We start from the raw sequence: 16960 nt of genomic DNA, 5'->3' as shown, positions 1-16960 counted from the left end.
CCCCCCGCGCCCCCCCCCCCCCACCTTCTCTTTGGTCCCACTGACAGAGATGCCAAAGCAGCCCTCCTCAGACCAACACCATTGACACAACAGCATTTCCTACTTTCAGTGACACCGCCAATACAGAGCCAATTTTCCTTGCAGTGACACCACAGACACAACAGCATTTTGTGCTGACACCACCAACGAATCTTTGGCATCTTCGCCCTGGGCGCTGGGTCACCTTGTACAACCACTGCAAGGCCCACCTGATTGAATACAAATTGATAGGACAGTTTAGGTCAGGGGGTGGCCAAGTCCAGCCCTCCAGCTATGCTTTAACTACAAATCCCAACGTGCCTCTGGGAGTCATGCCTGTAACTCTCAGCAGTGACTCCACTAGGGGGGTGCAGGTGACACCAAAATGACTGACAGTCAGTTTGGTGTCACCCCTTCTGAAAAGTCGGGCACTCGGTCATGGACTGTCAACCTGGCAGTTGCAGGAGAGAGGAGGGGACCCGGCGGCATACCTCATCCCGTTGGCTGAACGTCCCCTCCTCTCTCTGCCCGCGTCCATCACCAAGATAGCATTCGCAATCACGTCATGGCAGGGTGTCACCCGGTACCCACTACGGGTGCCACCCGACCTCGGGACGCCCCTGACTGTCAGTCTTGCAATACCTCATGGGACTTATAGTTCCACAACAGCTGGATGGTGAGAGCTGCCCACCCCCGATTTAGGTAGTTGGTCATTTTACATAGAATCAACAAATCTAAAAAGAGATTGTACAGTCAGATTGTAACGTGAGTGGTGAGATTAGGAAAACATATCTCTTTGGTTTCCCTATAGGCGAGTACACTTGTCCAGGAGTAACGGGAGCTATCCTTCCTCCTCTCCGGTTCCTACGCCTTTCAGCGGGAACGCTCCGCAGCATTGGCGTCCTGTCTCACCCCAGACAACCTTTGCCCGAGTGTGATTGATAAGGGGATTTAGGGATGCTGGCAGGGAACACAGGCCCAGGATCTGCTCAGTCTGCAGGGCAGGGTGGAACTGGCAGGAATCTATTGATGTGGCTGTTGTAGCTACTGTACGTCTGGCAGAGGGAAGAGTGCTGACAGTGGAGGGGAGCACGGAGCGAGTGTGTTCTATGGCAGTAATTCAATTTTCTCTCTGAATGAAACATGTATCTTTACTGCAAACCTCTATACATCCTGTGATTTATGGCGGTCCACCCAGTCCCTTCTGTATCACGTATGTAGGCTGAGGATGAAAACCTTAGTATTCCTGCGGCTTTATCTATTAAAATTCACCTACCGATGACCTTCAACCACTCCTGGTTGGGTCTCTGCACACATCCAAATAATCCACCCTTAGGTATTATTATAGCTCCCAACTGCCCCTCAATTGGTGGGATTGTCCTTCAATTGGAACCAAATCCAAAATCTATTGGTTGAACTCAATAGACTTGTGTCTTTGTTCAGCCTGACTAACTGTAAGGCTGGGCACACACCTTACAACCATCGCAAGACTTTTGTCTTGCGATGGTTGTAAGGTACTTAAAAAAACATACGATCTGCCTATCTTGCATAGGCAGATCGTACTTGCGATGATCGCAAGCCACGCCCCCTGAGGGGCGGGCTTCCGATGACCGCAATGCCGAACGGGCAGTACGCCGGCCCGTATGGCTGTTATCGTACGGACATGCCATAAACCCGCCGAACGTCGTACGATGCTCGGCGGGTTTTCGAGCATGTCCGTAAGTTCAAAGTCGTGCGACCTTACAGTAGTAGAGGTCGCACAGCTTCCACACACCTTACGATAATCGTACGATCTCGGGATTTCCCGCGATTATCGTACGATTATCGTAAGGTGTGTGGGGACCTTTACTATCCTCCTGTCCCTCTTTCCTCCTAATTTTTCCCTCTTTTTGTATATAATTCAATAGAAATAAGGTTTAACTGAACTAAGCTTTTCATACAACCTCTAAACCAGTCATTCTCAACCAGGGTTCCTCCAGAGGTTACTAGGGGTTCCTTGAGCTGATGTCCATTGACCTCCCATCTAAAGATGCCTACATAGTTCCGGGGCCAACGCCACTTGGCAGTGCCAGCGGCATGATGGCACTAAACCTTCCATCAAACCTCTAAATCAATCAGTCATTTCCAACCAGGATTCCTCCAGAGTTTGCTAGGGGTTCCTTGGGCTGTGGCTGACTGACCTCCCATTTGATGATGACTGCTTAGTTCTGTGGCCAAGCCCTCTTGGCAGAGTCAGCGGCATAACTGCATTAAATCTTTTATACAACCTCTAAATCAGTCATTCTCAACCAGAGTTCCTCCAGATGTTTGCCCGGGGTTTCTTGAGCTATGGCTGACTGACCTCCCATTTGATGGTGCCTGCATAGTTCCATTGCATCGCCACTTGGCACTGCCAGTGACATGACTGCACTAAACCTTGTATCCAACCTCTAGATCAGTCATTCTAAACGAGGATTGCTAGGGGTTTCTTGACCTCCCTTTTGATGGTGCCTGCACAGTTCCATGGCCAATGCTACTTGGCAGTGCCAGCAGCATGACTGCACAAAATGTTTCCTAAAAACCTCTAAATCAGTCATTCTCAACCGGGGTTCCTGAAGAGGTTCCTAGAGGTTCCTTGAGCTGTACTTGATGGACCTTCCATCTGTGGCCAACTCCATTTGGCAGAGCCAGCAGCATGACCCCAATGATCTTTTTAGCTATCTGTAAGGGGGGGCAATCTCCCCACTTGCCACAAATGTAAGGGATGTTTTTCCCACTGACCCCCAATGAATTGCCTTCAACAGGGGTACACTGAAAGCTGAAAATTATGTCAAGGGTTCCTCCAGGGTGAGAAAGTTGAGAAATTCCGCTCTAAATTATTGCATTTGATGTTAGGAAAAATCAGTATAAAGGAAATGAAGTGGTGAAAAATGTTTTTCTGGGTTTAGGAAATGTGTTTTTGTGCAATAATTCTTTATGACCTGCATAAAGAGGAAATGACAGGGAAGTGTCCTTTGCATTTATACTTTGGGCTACAATGTATCCCTTTTATTCATTTTAGAAAGTTGGGAGGTATGTATCTTAACTGTGTGGGTTTAGGGCCCATTCACACCACATCCAGATCTTCTCCAGACCAGACCAGATTGTTTACGGACCCAAAATGCATGCTAATGTATCCCTATGCTGTTTCTGGCCTTTGTTCACACCAGCGCAGCCCGTTCCAGACCAGACAAATACTGCATGTCTCATTTTGTCTGGTCTGGAATGCACTGGAACTGCGGGCAGGTTCACACCATTTTCTGGACCAGATCTGGGCCAGAAAATGGAGTGAACTTGCCCTTAGGTATGACCATTTGTTTTTTTATCTGTACTATATTTCTGAATGACTATGGAGTTGAGCTGTGAGCCTGAGGTCTGATAGTTGTCATCAGCCTGACATACCGCTCATTACATATCCTATCTTCCAGCACTATAAAGAGAACCAAATCACTTTTGGTGTTATATGGGAAATACATAGCTATAGACCCTGTGTATAATCATAATGGGGCCTGATGCACTGTGTAAAATAGAGATGTATGAGTCACTGCGAGTAATAGGGAAGCATAAGGACCGGTGTGCAATACAGAAGTATATTTAATAGAAACGTAGAAGACACTACATGTAATGGATGGTACAAAGCACTGTGTGTAACAGAGAAGTATGAGACACTGTGTCTTATAATGAGATAGAAGACACTACAAACAATAAAAGGTGCAGCTGTGAGGCACTGCATCTAATACAGAGCCATAAGGCACTATGTATAGTAAAGAGGTATGTGGCACTGTGTGCAATACAGAAGTATAACTCACATGACCTTCCACAGCACCTCTTCAGGGGTGAGAACTGGTAAAAGTCTGCAGTCTGAGCCCTTGCCGGTGTGGTAATCATGATGTCATCGCTCTGCCGCTGGAGTGCTCAGGACCACGCCAATTCACCCATTGAGAAATGCCCATGTCACCAGGTTGGGGAAGCAGGATCCGCCAACTCTGCAGTGGAGAAAAATGAAAACTTAGGAACTGATGCATCACATGACCACGGATTCAGGTAAGTATGGAGGGCATTTAGCTTTGCCTTAAAATATAATTGGCAGAGGGAGGCAGAAGGTTAAAATTTAGTGGGGATGCATTTGATGCTTTTTTTTTTTAAATGACCTCTTGATGTCTTCACACCAAAGACATGATGCTGCAGGATCCTCTTCCTCTTTTCCTTGACTCGATAATGCACGACGTAGTGCTGGCTTAATGACATCAGTGCTGCCCTTTGCACATTACACAGTGAAGCAGGCGGCTGTGGTAATGTCCCCTCAGGGGGCAGACGCATGACACCTTCCCCTCACAGTACGTCCTCAGTCTTCTAGGTTGAGTGATAAACTGGCTGCCATTTAACCCAGAAGACTGAGGACATCTTGTGGAGAAAAGGAGGTACTGCAGCGGGCAGCCGCAGATTGAAGGTAAGCATTGCAGCGAGGGATCCTTTTATTATTTTGAAACCTGCTTTAATGTTGGTTGTAATTTTGAAACTTCCAAAAAACATAGAGGGATGCAGCCACTTCCCTAAACACCCAAAGCCATTTAGTGCACCACTTTCGCTCTATGCCCATAGGGAATTCAGTGTTATATACATTTAAAGGCCATGTCATCCTAAGGGGCATATGTTTAAAGTAGTGAAGGTGACTTTCACCCAAAATTCGCTGGTGGTGAATCAATCACTTCCAATATATAAGATTCACCTGCAGTGAATGTGCGATTAATGCCAGATTAACCGCTCTATAAATATGCCCCCAAGTCCAAGCCGTAAAATCGGAATATTTATCGCCGGCGGTTTCAGATGAGTCATAAAAATCTGCCAAATCTTTACGAGGGCATGCCCAAACCTCGTCATAAATCTCTCATTTTTATGACACCTGCTATTAAAGTCACTCAAGCGGAAATCTACGTTATGCTTCCCAGCATAGGAGGCGAGCCGGGTGGGTGTTCCCGGGTGAACTTCTGAACAGACGCAGAAAATAAAAACAACTGCAGAGTTTGGAAAGTCGGTTGATTTGTGATTTACAGGAGAGTTTGGTTCAAAGAGGTTCCCCACCCAAATCTATGAGAAAGTGCTGACAGTTTATGTAAAAGATCCCGGCTTACCTTCCAAGGGGCTGTCTACAGGAGCTCTCCCTCTGCTCTTCATTGTCATCCATGCATATGGAGGTTAAATCCCAACTCCAGCCAAAGATTACATACAGCCGGGAAGAGTAAATACTTCTGTCCTATTCTCATCGCAGTCCGAGACCTCCTTGGGGAGATTTGAGCTCATTTACTGTCTCGGTGACCACATGATAAGAAATGGTGGTTGTCACTGGGACAGGAAGAGGCAGGGACTAATGAAAACCTGACAGAGGATCTAAACCTTCTCTATATCTGGAAGAAAGTGTTTTATTGCAGCCTGAACCCCCACTGGAGTGACAGGAAGTGAGTGAAAATCTACCCAGTGGGGGCAAAGACTGCAGTTAAAAACTTAATAGGGGTTTCTAACCTTCCTCACTCTATTTAGAAAACAGGTCTGGCTGGAGTTGGGCCATAACCAGTTGTGACCACTGAAACCTAGATGCCCAGGACAAATTTAGCAGCGACATCGGTTGGCATAACACTGTAACTACTCTGCCTCATAGATCATTTTTATACACATTATGTAAGGCTATAATATACTGTATATACTGTATATATATATAATGATATTGTATCAGACAATTGCACTACTAATACAGTATATATATATACATATATATATATAGTATATAAAACCCTGATATCCTGATTCCTTACAATGTGGGGCCATCCTCTTTTGTCTACGTGCTGTATGAACATCACTCAATACATTTGCATAGCGCAGACAACAGAGGAACTGTACATGACTGTCGCAGTGTAGCGCAGGGGCCACCAGGTGGTGATATAAGCCCAGAAGATATGTCGGCATTGTGTAACAGAAAAACTCTGCTAAGATCTCCAGAACATAGACGGGATAACTGAGAGAACTGATTGTCTGAGATTTCACTTCAGTGCACAGGAAGTTACAAGGACGCTGGATGTCTGGCAGGATCAACAGGTATTTTCTGTACTTGCAGAAAAAGGAGCTTGTCCTTAAAACAGAAAATGAATGCAGCCGCCACATCCAAGGATTGGTAAGTTGCAATGTATTATAGTTGTGTTTTTGGGTTTAGATACATTTTACCATAAATTAGGGATGCACCGATACTGGTTTTTCCGTATCGAGTACGAGTACCGGTATTAGGTACTTGCCAATACCAAATACCGATACAGGTACTTCCACTAGCATGGAGCTGACTTCCCTGGCAATCAGGAATCCGGGTGGCATGTTATTACCCCCGCCCAGCTTCCTGATTGGCCAGGAAGCCGGCTCCATGCTGTTTGGTCGGCTCAATGCTGATTGGCCAGGAAGCCGGCTTACCAGCCAATCAGCTTGTATTCGGCTTCCTGGCAAATCAGGAAGCTTGGAGGTGGGTCATTAAAACGCAGCCCAGCTTCTTGATTGGCTGAGAAGCCGGCTCCATGCTGTCTGGTCGGCTCCATGCTGATTCGCCAGGAAGCTGGCTTCCCAGACAATCAGCATGAAGTCGGCTTCCCGGCCAATCAGGAAGAAGGGAGGCGGGTCATTACCCACCACCCGACTTACTTATTGGCCAGGAAGCCGGCTCCATGCTGTTTTGCCGGATCGATGCTGATTGGCTAGGAAGCCGGCTTCCCAGCCAATCAGCTTGGAGACAGCTTCCGGGCCAATCAGAAGCCCCGCGGCAAGTCATTACCCGCCGCCAGGATACCTGATTGGCCAGGAAGCCGGCTCCATGTTCCATCGCGGCACTGCCGGTCAGAGGAAATCTCCCTCTTACCAGAAGTTCCGGTATCGGGGGTAAGTATCAGAGCATTTTGGCGAGTACGAGTACTCTCCCAAATACACGGTATCGGCACCAATACTAATACCGGTATCGGTACATTCCTACCATAAATCACAAAATTGCCAATAAGTGACCGTGGCATCTAGGGGGCGCACCTGCTTTAGAAATGATGACCTATTGCAGGGGTAGGCAACCTTGTCACTCCGGCTGTTATGGAACTATAAGTCCCATGAGGCACTGCAAGACTCTGACAGCCACAGGCATGACTCCCAGAAGCAGAGGCATGATGGGATTTGTAGTTTCACCCAGCTGGAGTGCAGAGGATTCCTACCCCTGACCTACCGTCCTTTTGGCTGCTGATTCACTCACTGCGGAGATGTGCTGTTCTTCCTTATCAGCTCCTGCTCTAATAAAGTAGAGCGCAAACTCACAGGACAACACAACAACAACACCCCCCCCATGAAACCCTAATATCAAGTACCTTCCAAACCGAACATACATTGACATGAATACAGACGCATGACAACATTTCACCTGGCCAGGAAAATCGCCAAGAGGGACACAAACAGCGGTAAAAACACTTGAATGTGAATGTGTCCCATCAGTTTCTCCCTCTGCACTTTTAGTCCGCGTTGTCAACGGGGCAGGAAGTCGAGAAATGTTCCTAGTGGGGTCTCAGGCCGCAGTGAAGACCACACAGAGCTCTAAATATCTGTATATATTATAGGAGTTTGGAGTATGGGCTTAAAAAAAAAAGGTTTTTTTTTGGGCATATTTTTAGCCAAATTTTACAAACAAAGACTTTTCCAGGGAACAAATTCAACAGCAGTCCCTTAGACCTTGGAGCAGTCATCCCGGCCATGCTTTATGGGGCATTGAACATGTAGCTGAGCTATGTGCCATGTTTTCAACAAGTTTGTGTTTATCTTCCTCCCCTCTGACCGCCATTAACATGCTGGTGACAACAGACGCTCGGACAGATGCTACGTCTGAGTGCAGCCGCTAATGCAACCCTCATTGACACCTCTGTGCTAATATCTGCTCCCCCTCCCCATCCATGGGCCTTCTGGACAGGGGAGGGGGGCATGACAGGCCGAGCAACTGTTATGATGCCTCTTAGGGTTGTCACCTTTTTTTGTGACAGTCTGCATCAATAAAGAAGATGAATTATTGACACTAGACATAGGTGTGCTGGTGACATTTATCATATATTTGAAGATGCACGGCACCATCCGTGGTTACTACAGCACCCTCCTTTCTACATAGGGGTTCCGGTAAGGAGTGCAGAAGTTCCTTTCCAAGGGTGGGGCCCGGGTGACACCATTGGAGGGGTGACACCAAAATTACTGACAGTTATTTTGGTGTCACCCCGCTCTGAAAAGTCGGGCACTCAGTTCATGGACCGAGAGCCGGAGGGGACCCGCCGGCATTCCTCATCCCGCCGGGTGACTGTCCCCTCCTCTCTCTACCGGCGTCCATCACCAAGATGGCCTCCGGCAGGTATCAAGATGACCGTGCATGCGCGATGATGTCATCACGCGTGTGGTGACGTCACATGCATGCGCAATGACTTTCAGGGTGACGCCTGGCCTTGGGACTCATTCACATGGACGTGAACCTCCGTATGGGGCGCACGCCAATGCAGAGACCTGCTCCCGGGACCAGTCACCTGTACATCCCTATGGGAGTACACGAGTGACTGCATGCCAACACGAACCTGCACATTTGTGCGGGTCTGGGTGCCCAGACTTGGACGCAGACAGTGCGCATCCAGGATGGGCACGCCCATGTGAAGGAGCCCTTAAATGATACATGTGTGAGCTTAAAGCTGAACTGCAGGCGACCCGCTGAATACACACATAAAATACATATATGGGCGCTGTTTTACCTGCCACGGGATTTGTATTTCCATTCATCCAGTCTTGAGATTTACACAGCTCTGCCACACAGCGCAGCCCCACCTGAAGAGGGCTATTGAAGTGAACAACAAGTACAATACAAGTATATATTAAGACCGCGGTGCTCATACCTGTTTATGGGTCCCTTTGCTGACAGTTATGACCTAAGTCTAAAGCTGGCCATATACATGACAATTCTCATTCAATCACAACCACTCTCCATGAGGGTTGCCACCTTTTCTTCAAGCGAAACCCAAACACACTCTAGTAATGCGTGGACATTTTTTTTGGAGAATGAGTTGTGGCTTATGCATTTGTAAATAGCGCCGCCCATTCATATGTAAATATCACAGTTGAGACTATTTTCAGTGGGGGGCCAGTAGCCCCTATCTTAATTTTGGTTGCCCCTGTCTGCCTGACATCTTGTGTCCGGGTTTCTGCTGCCATGAAACCCGGACACAGCACTCAAAACCCGGACTGTCCGGGTGAATCCTGGACAGGTGGCAACCCTACTCTCCATCCATTGGGGATCCTAAGTAATCACCAGAAAACGACCATCACCCACCCAAAAGTTTGATGGACCCCCAGAATTTGGTCGATTATGAAGTCAAACTGGACAATGAATTAATGGGTTTTGATACAAATGATAGAAAGATTGCAATAAAAAAAATCAAAAGCGATCGGATTACGATGCTGAATTATTGATTGAGTCAATGTCAAAAAAACGATTGGAGACATTAGAGTGTCACCTGATCAGTCGGTATCTCTGATCTTTTAATGTAGCACATGATCTATATGATTGATAGGAAATGATCAATACATTTCCGGATCAGATTTTGATTGGGGCAATTTCAATGCTGAATTATTGATTGATTCAATGTCAAAAAAACGATTGGAGACTTTAGATCATCACATGATCAGTCGGTAGCTCTGATCTTTTAACGCAGTACATGGTCTATATGATCGATAGAAAGTGATCAATACATTTCTGGAGCAGCCAAGCAATGTGCCGTGAACGATCGATCCTTTTCCTTATTGATTGGGTAATGCATTCTCCATTGATCATTTTCATGGTTTGATATATTGGGTCAGTCAAATGATCATATCGATGTGTACACGTGGACAGCGTAATGATTGGTTGTGACATCCAATCAATTAAAGGATCGCAGCGTTTGAAGAATCCGTACATATATGGCCAACGGGAATCTTCCCAATCAGTCACGATAAAGATCTCCCTCCCTGACAGCTGACAGCAAATGGGGCCAGATCACTATCAGGGTTATTAAGACTTTACGGCCGCTGGTGTCAGGGTGTTGTATCAATCCACATCACAGTCAGTGTGGCCTGCAAATACAAGTTCTGCTCTCACATATGAAGACACCTCTGTGAATACAGAGTAAGCTCCAAGATCATTTGTTTGTGTGAGTGGGGGGCTTGCCCATGCAGGTCAAAGGAACAAGTTGGCTTTTATTTTTGCCCCTGCAGTTGCACATACTCCCCTTGCCTGTGCTCCTCTTCCAAACCCAGATTTTGGCAGGGAATAGCCAGAGATTTGGGCAGGAAGAGAATACAAGTGAATAGCAGCATGCACACACAGCCTTGAAAATAAGGCTGAAGCCATCAGCCAGAGGGAGCTTTGGGCAGGAAGAGAATACAAGTGAAAAGGAGCAAACACACCTATCCATGAGAGGTAAGGCTGCACCCAATAGCCATAGGGAGCTTTGGCCATGAAGAGAATACAAGTGAAAACGAGCAAACACCCATCCATGAGTGGTAAGGCTGCGGCATTGGATTTATATCCTTTGTGGCCATTGAGGAATATATTTTAATGAAAGCTTTTGTGGTCTAATCCAGCACTGTGATCCCATTTGTGTCCTGACGTCATTAACCTGGACTGACTTCGCCCAATGATGAAAGCTCATTATCCTCCATTAGTTCCCCCATTTAGGATAATGATGTCGGTTCCCGGTGATTGGCAGGTCGGTGATTAGAAGCTCGGTGTGAAGTGAACATCGGAGGGTCATTGTTACATTTTTATACCTTGGCAAACACACCTGATGAGAATGAAGGCAATTATCATGTGCTGGTTCTATGGGGGGTCTGTATAGGAGGCCATTGTTCCCTGTCATCAGCTCTACAAACCCCAACTGGATACAAACAAACACATTCCTTTCTCAATAATCTCCAGCACCCACTTCCTCTCTATATGCATGGGCTGCTCATCATGGAATGGCTTCCTGATGGTGACATATAATCACTTCAAGGACAAACACGACTTGTTACAATTACAGCTGAACACCCAGCAAACAGCTAAGCGTGCAGAAGACATTTTGAAATTTGCATAACTCCTCCCAAGAACCCGCCCACTGCTTGCATGAGACCACATGATAAGAAATGGTGGTTGTCACTGGGAAATTTGCATAACTCCTCCCAAGAACCCACCCACTGCTTGCAGGTGACCACATGATAAGAAATGGTGGTTGTCACTGGGACAGGAAGAGGCAGGGACTAATGAAAACCCGACAGAGGATCTAAACCTTCTCTATATCTGGACAGCAGCCTGTCTCTATATCTGAGACAGGGTGCTGTGATGTTACCAAGAAGCCCCTCCCACCAGCTACGATCTGTCTGGTGGGATGTGCCGCGGTCGAACAGACCGCGGACATCCCATAATGTTCGGCGAACGCTAGAACATGCAATGTTCGAGTCGAACCTATGGTCGACTCGAACAGGCAGCCCATCCTTAGTCTGCACGGAGAAGCACAGGGACCCGGTGATGATGTCACTGGAACTAAAATAAGATGTGACTACTATGCATTTAGTGATAGCCAGGACTGTAGACAGCCTGGCTGGATTTGAAATGGCAATTATCTGGTTAATCCCAGGTGTCTAGCATTGCCTGTACCCCCCTGGGCGGAGTGAGACTCTGGCATATTGTGGAACAGCCAATGGTGGATACTGTAATATGTGTACAGTACAGCAGCCAACCACTGGGCTTCTCTCAGCCAGTGGTGCCTGCTGGGAGAGTGTACATATATTGGTGGGAGCAGCCATGTGATGTCTCTCTCTCGCCGGGATCAGCCATGGATTAGTGCTGGGTCCTGCTCAGTCATCCCCCCCACAGCTCGCGGTATTCTGAGCCTAGGGTGACGGGAGGACGCTAGTTTGTGTCCTCCCATTACCCTAAGGAGAACTATGGGGAAAAGCCTTAACCCCATAGTTCTCCTTTAAAGCTCAGTTCACACAGGAGCGGTTGTCCGCGCGTATTCGTACGGCCGAATCTACACCGCTCTAAACATAACAAACAAATTAATTTTAATGTTGCGAGGGCTGCACAGTACAAAACCGCACGTCCCGCAAAAAAAGTCCAAAGCGCAATTTCAGGGGCGTATACCGCACGTCCGCGGCTATAGTAATAGCCGTAGACGAGTGGAATCCGCGCAGTTGTAAGGATTTTAGCGTTTTTGGGACGTGCGGTCTTCCAAAGGCAATTTCAGGGGCGTATTCCGCACATCCGTGGTTATAGTAATAGCCGCAAACGAGCGGGATCCGCGCGGTGGTAAAGATTTTAGCGTTTTCGGGATATGCGGTCTAAAAGGCAATTTCAGGGAAGTATTCCGCCCATCCGTGGCTATAGTAATAGCCGTAGACGAGTGGGATCCGCGTAGTTGTAAGGATTTTAGCGTTTTCGGGAGGTGCGGTCTTCCAAAGGCAATTTCAGGGGCGTATTCTGCACATCCGTGGCTATAGTAATAGCCGCAGACGAGCGGGATCCGTGCAGTTGTAAAGATTTTAGCGTTTTTGTGCCGTGCGGTGGTCTTCCGCTCTTTGTGACTGGAGGCTGAGGCAGATGACAGCACGTTTGTCCCCTAGACTTCAATGGAAACACGCAACACAAGCGTTTTTTTGCGCGCTTATCCATTGACCGCAACGTCTTTCAATCTGCCAGCTAAACCGCGCGTCTTCATGTGCGTGCGCAAAAAAACGTGCAAAACGCGCAAAAGCGAACTAAACACACTGGTTGAAAACTGCTTTTTTTTTTTTACAGCGCGGTCACTCGGGGACTCCAGTTTGAACCGCGTTTCGTGTCAGTGTCAAGCGCTCACCTCTACTGTTTCATTGCAGATCACTGGAGGAGATCGATTTGTAGTCGAGCTCACCTTCCGAAAAATGTTACAGATTACATTTCTAATAATAACAATTTAATTTATCATTACAAAAAAAAAAATTACCCCTTCCAAATGCCCCTTGTGTAAGGATGAGAGAGAGAGAGAGACAGCAGGGGATTCCTAAAAGGTATTTGAGGGGAGGGGAGGCTGGATGTAACTGATCCCACTCCGGGGTAGGAGGGATCTGGCCGCCCCTGCCTCCCTCCACACTCTCTCACTCTGCACTGGAGTTTTAAACCTCAAGCAGTCAGGACTCGGGTGCAGTCTCCCAGTGCTGAGGAGCACACACACACAAAAAGAACTGTTACTGTACACTTTTGTCATCTCGGGAAGTGGGGGGCTCATTCGCTTTACAAGTCATCCGCCATCTTGACGCCACTTCGATCACCCCTGCGCAGCAGCCCATGTGGGAGTTTGGCCTAGTTTGGCCCTGACTCTGATTCTTGACCGCAAGAGGGGCTTTCGTGACCGCCACGGAAGAGGGTACAAAATGACGCACTTGTCCGTCAACGATCACTTGGAGGGGATCCTCTCCGACTTTGAAGGTAAGGCGGACGTTTTGGCGTCCTAAGACATGTTTGAGGGTTATTAATAATAGTGTCGGACATGCGAATTCGATGTGCGAATAGATGAGTAGGGGTCTTCGCACAAAGCGCTCTAGGTGTCATTTTTCGGAAACCGCTAGGCACATCCATCGCTGCTCATTTTGATCATCTAGGTTTGGCTACGGCTTATGAGGAACCGCGACTCTTACCCTGTTGGGGTCTATAGTTCCTCCATGACCATTAAGCAGCTATGGGCAATTTTGGATAGATCAGACGCTGGTTGGACTTAAAGCCGGTTCAGAGGAGACTTCAGAACTTGCACATGGTGGGTACAGATTTTTCTTCAAGCAATGGTGTGACTTTTGGGGACTTGTAGTTCCACACAACAGGTTTGGATCTATGGCCAATTTGGTGTAGATCACATGGTGATTGGGCTTTGGGTTTTTGCAGAGGAGGCATCAGAACCTATACATGGTGCAAAACAACTATTTTTTAAATGGTGGTATAACTTTTGTGGCTTGTAGGTCATCACTACGTTTGGAGCTACAAGCATTTTGGTACGGATGCTGATTGGGCTTAGAGTTATTTTAGAGGAGACACCAGAACCTGTACATGTTAAGAACTATTTTGTAATGGTTCTATGACTTTAGGGCTTGTAGTTCCACACCGGGTTTGGATCTATGGGCAATTTGGTGTAGATCAAATGGTGACTGGGGTTAGTGTTTTTAGAGGAGACACCAGAACCTGTATAGGGTTCCACTAACACATGTTTGATGGTTCTATGACTTTGGGGCTTGTAGTTCCACAGCAGGTTTGGATCTATGGGCAATTTGGTGTAGATCATATGGTAAGACTGGGGTTAGTGTTTTCAGAGGAGACACCAGAACCTGTATAGGGTTCCACCAACACATTTTTGATGGTTCTATGACTTTGGGGCTTGTAGTTCCACAGCAGGTTCAGGTATATGGGAAATTTGGTGTAGGTCAGCAAATTGCCCATAGTTTGCTATAGACTTGCTGGATTAGATGGTGATTGGACTTGGGAACCAGAACTTAGAGGAGACCCCCACAACCTGTACATGGTGGAACACAACTATTTTTTAATGGTTGCATGACTTTTGGGGCTTGCAGTTCCACACCAGGTTTGGAGCTATGCGCAGTTTGGTATAGGTCAGATGGTGGCTGAGTTTGTTGCAAAACTTTTTAATGCTTGTGCGACTTTGGGGGCTTGCAGTTCCACACCAAGTTTGGATTAATTGGCCATTTGGTACAGATAATACGGCAACTGGGCTTAGGATCCAGAAGTTGTGCATGGTGGGAAACTACTATTTTTAATGGCTGTATGACTTCTGGGGGACACATTTTTGATGGTTCTATGACTTTGGGGCTTGTAGTTCCACACCAGGTTTAGGGCTGTGGGCAGTTTGGTATAGATGAGACATTGACTTGGCTTAAGGTTTTTTCAGAGGGGTCATCGGAAACTGTACATGGTGGAAAACATCTGTTTTTATTAGTTCCTTGACTTGTAGTTCCACACCAGGTTCGGAGATATGGATGGCTTGGTATAGATCAAATGGTAATTGGACATAGGGTTGTTTCAGAGGGGACATCAGAACATGTACATGGTGGGAAACAACTATTTTTTGTAGTTCCAGGACTTTAGGGGCTTGTAGTTCCACACCAGGTTCGGAGATATGGAAAGCTTGGTATAGATAAGAGTTTTTAGACTTAGGGTTGTTTCAGATGTTCCACCAGTACCTGAACATGGTGGGAAACAACTATATTTAGTAGTTCCATGATTTTGGAGGGTTGCAATTCCACACCAGGTTCGGAGATATGGTTAGCTTGGTATAGATAAGACGGGGATTGGACGTAGGGTGATTTCAGATGGGACACCAGAACCTGTACATGGTGGGAAACAACTATATTTAGTAGTTCCATGATTTTGGAGGGTTGCAATTCCACACCAGGTTCGGAGATATGGTTAGCTTGGTATAGATAAGACGGGGATTGGACGTAGGGTGATTTCAGATGGGACACCAGAACCTGTACATGGTGGGAAACAACTTTTTTTAGTAGTTCCATGACTTTGGGGGCTTGCGGTTCCACACCAGGTTCGGCGCTATGGGTAGTTTGGTATAGATAAGACAGTGATTGGACGTAGGGTTGTTTCAGAGGGGACACCAGAACCTGTACATGGCGGGAAACAACTATATTTAGTAGTTCCATGACTTTGGGGGCTTGCGGTTCCACACCAGGATCGGAGATATGGAAAGCTTGGTATAGATAAGACGGTGATTGGACTCAAGGTTTTTTCAGGGGGAGCATCAGAACCTGCACATGTCGGGAAACAACAATGTTTAGTAATTCCATGACTTTTGGGGGCTTGCAGGTCCACCCCAGGTTCAGAGATATGGGTAGCTCGGTAGAGATCAGAAGGTGATTAGGTGTCAGGTTATTTCAGATGGAACACCAGAAACTGTACATGGTTGGTAATTCTTTCAAGCAACATACCCATATACTTCAGAGCGACGGTTAGCCTGGGTTTCATGTGGAAAAGTGATATCCCTCATTCTGGTCCTTCAATTTTCCTAAATATGATCATTTTACCATATGGCAATCCGTCATCAGGCCGACCCTCGTAGGAGCCTGACAGCAATTTCGTAATCTTTTCCAGCTGTTCCAATCAACCATTCATCCAATTACCGCGCTGTGCTTCCAACGCCGAGCACGCGCACACAGACAAACAGTTGTTCCGAAGTGGTCAAGTTTGTCCACACCGAGACACCGTCTAGGCCAACGTAGGGATGCAGACAGCGAAGATGTTTATGAACGGCGCCGGCAGATGGCAGCATTTGGGGTTAGAGGTTGAGCTGGGCATCTAATGACATGACGAATACGATACAAGACTGAGGTCATCGGGAACAGAGTGACCATTGAGGAGCTACCCCCACCAGCGGGACCTGCTTTGACCTGTAGTTCCTCAGGAATGCAACGCTGGCTAGCATGCCTCGCCTTGTGGCATCTGGGTTTTGGGGTCATCACCCAGCAGGGACGCATGGCTTTTTTTGTACAATCCGCCTGTGTTTAGGAGCCAGTGTCCTCCCACAGCCCACAGGCATGCTGGTGGGATCATTCTGTCTGGGGCAGGGGGCAGTAGAGTGTAAGCTCCTTTGCAGAGGACCTGATAGGAATAGTTCTATGTATAGCAAGCCCAGCTTGCTATATTAACGTTGAAAAAACTCAGAAACATTTTAATATCAAATACCCGGGAGAATTCACATTGCCCCGTACACATAGAAGAGGCAATCCAGTCCCCCCCCCTTCCCCCGCAGCTCCCCCATCACCATCCACACTACATTCTCTGACAGCTCTCCTCCCACCATCCACACTACATTCTCTGACAGCTCTCCTC

The 16960-nt window shown here is 47.2% G+C and overlaps 1 protein-coding gene across 1 annotated transcript in view; it reads left to right on the top strand.

The window, feature by feature from the left end:
* Positions 1–13249: 13249 nt before the first annotated feature.
* LOC108788730 overlaps positions 13250–16960 on the top strand; it is a 61894-nt gene continuing 58183 nt past the window's right edge. Inside the window, exon 1 of the mRNA XM_018558572.1 lies at positions 13250–13546. Coding sequence (XP_018414074.1) covers positions 13492–13546 — 55 coding nt within the window. The 5' untranslated portion in view covers positions 13250–13491. The remainder of the gene's footprint in view (positions 13547–16960) is intronic.

The sequence above is a fragment of the Nanorana parkeri genome, unplaced genomic scaffold (assembly GCF_000935625.1).
Source record: "Nanorana parkeri isolate BGI_ZX_2015 unplaced genomic scaffold, ASM93562v1 scaffold347, whole genome shotgun sequence".
Lineage (NCBI taxonomy): Eukaryota > Metazoa > Chordata > Amphibia > Anura > Dicroglossidae > Nanorana > Nanorana parkeri.
The sequence above is the reverse complement of the archived record's forward strand: the minus strand, read 5'-3'. Positions and strand labels throughout refer to the sequence as shown.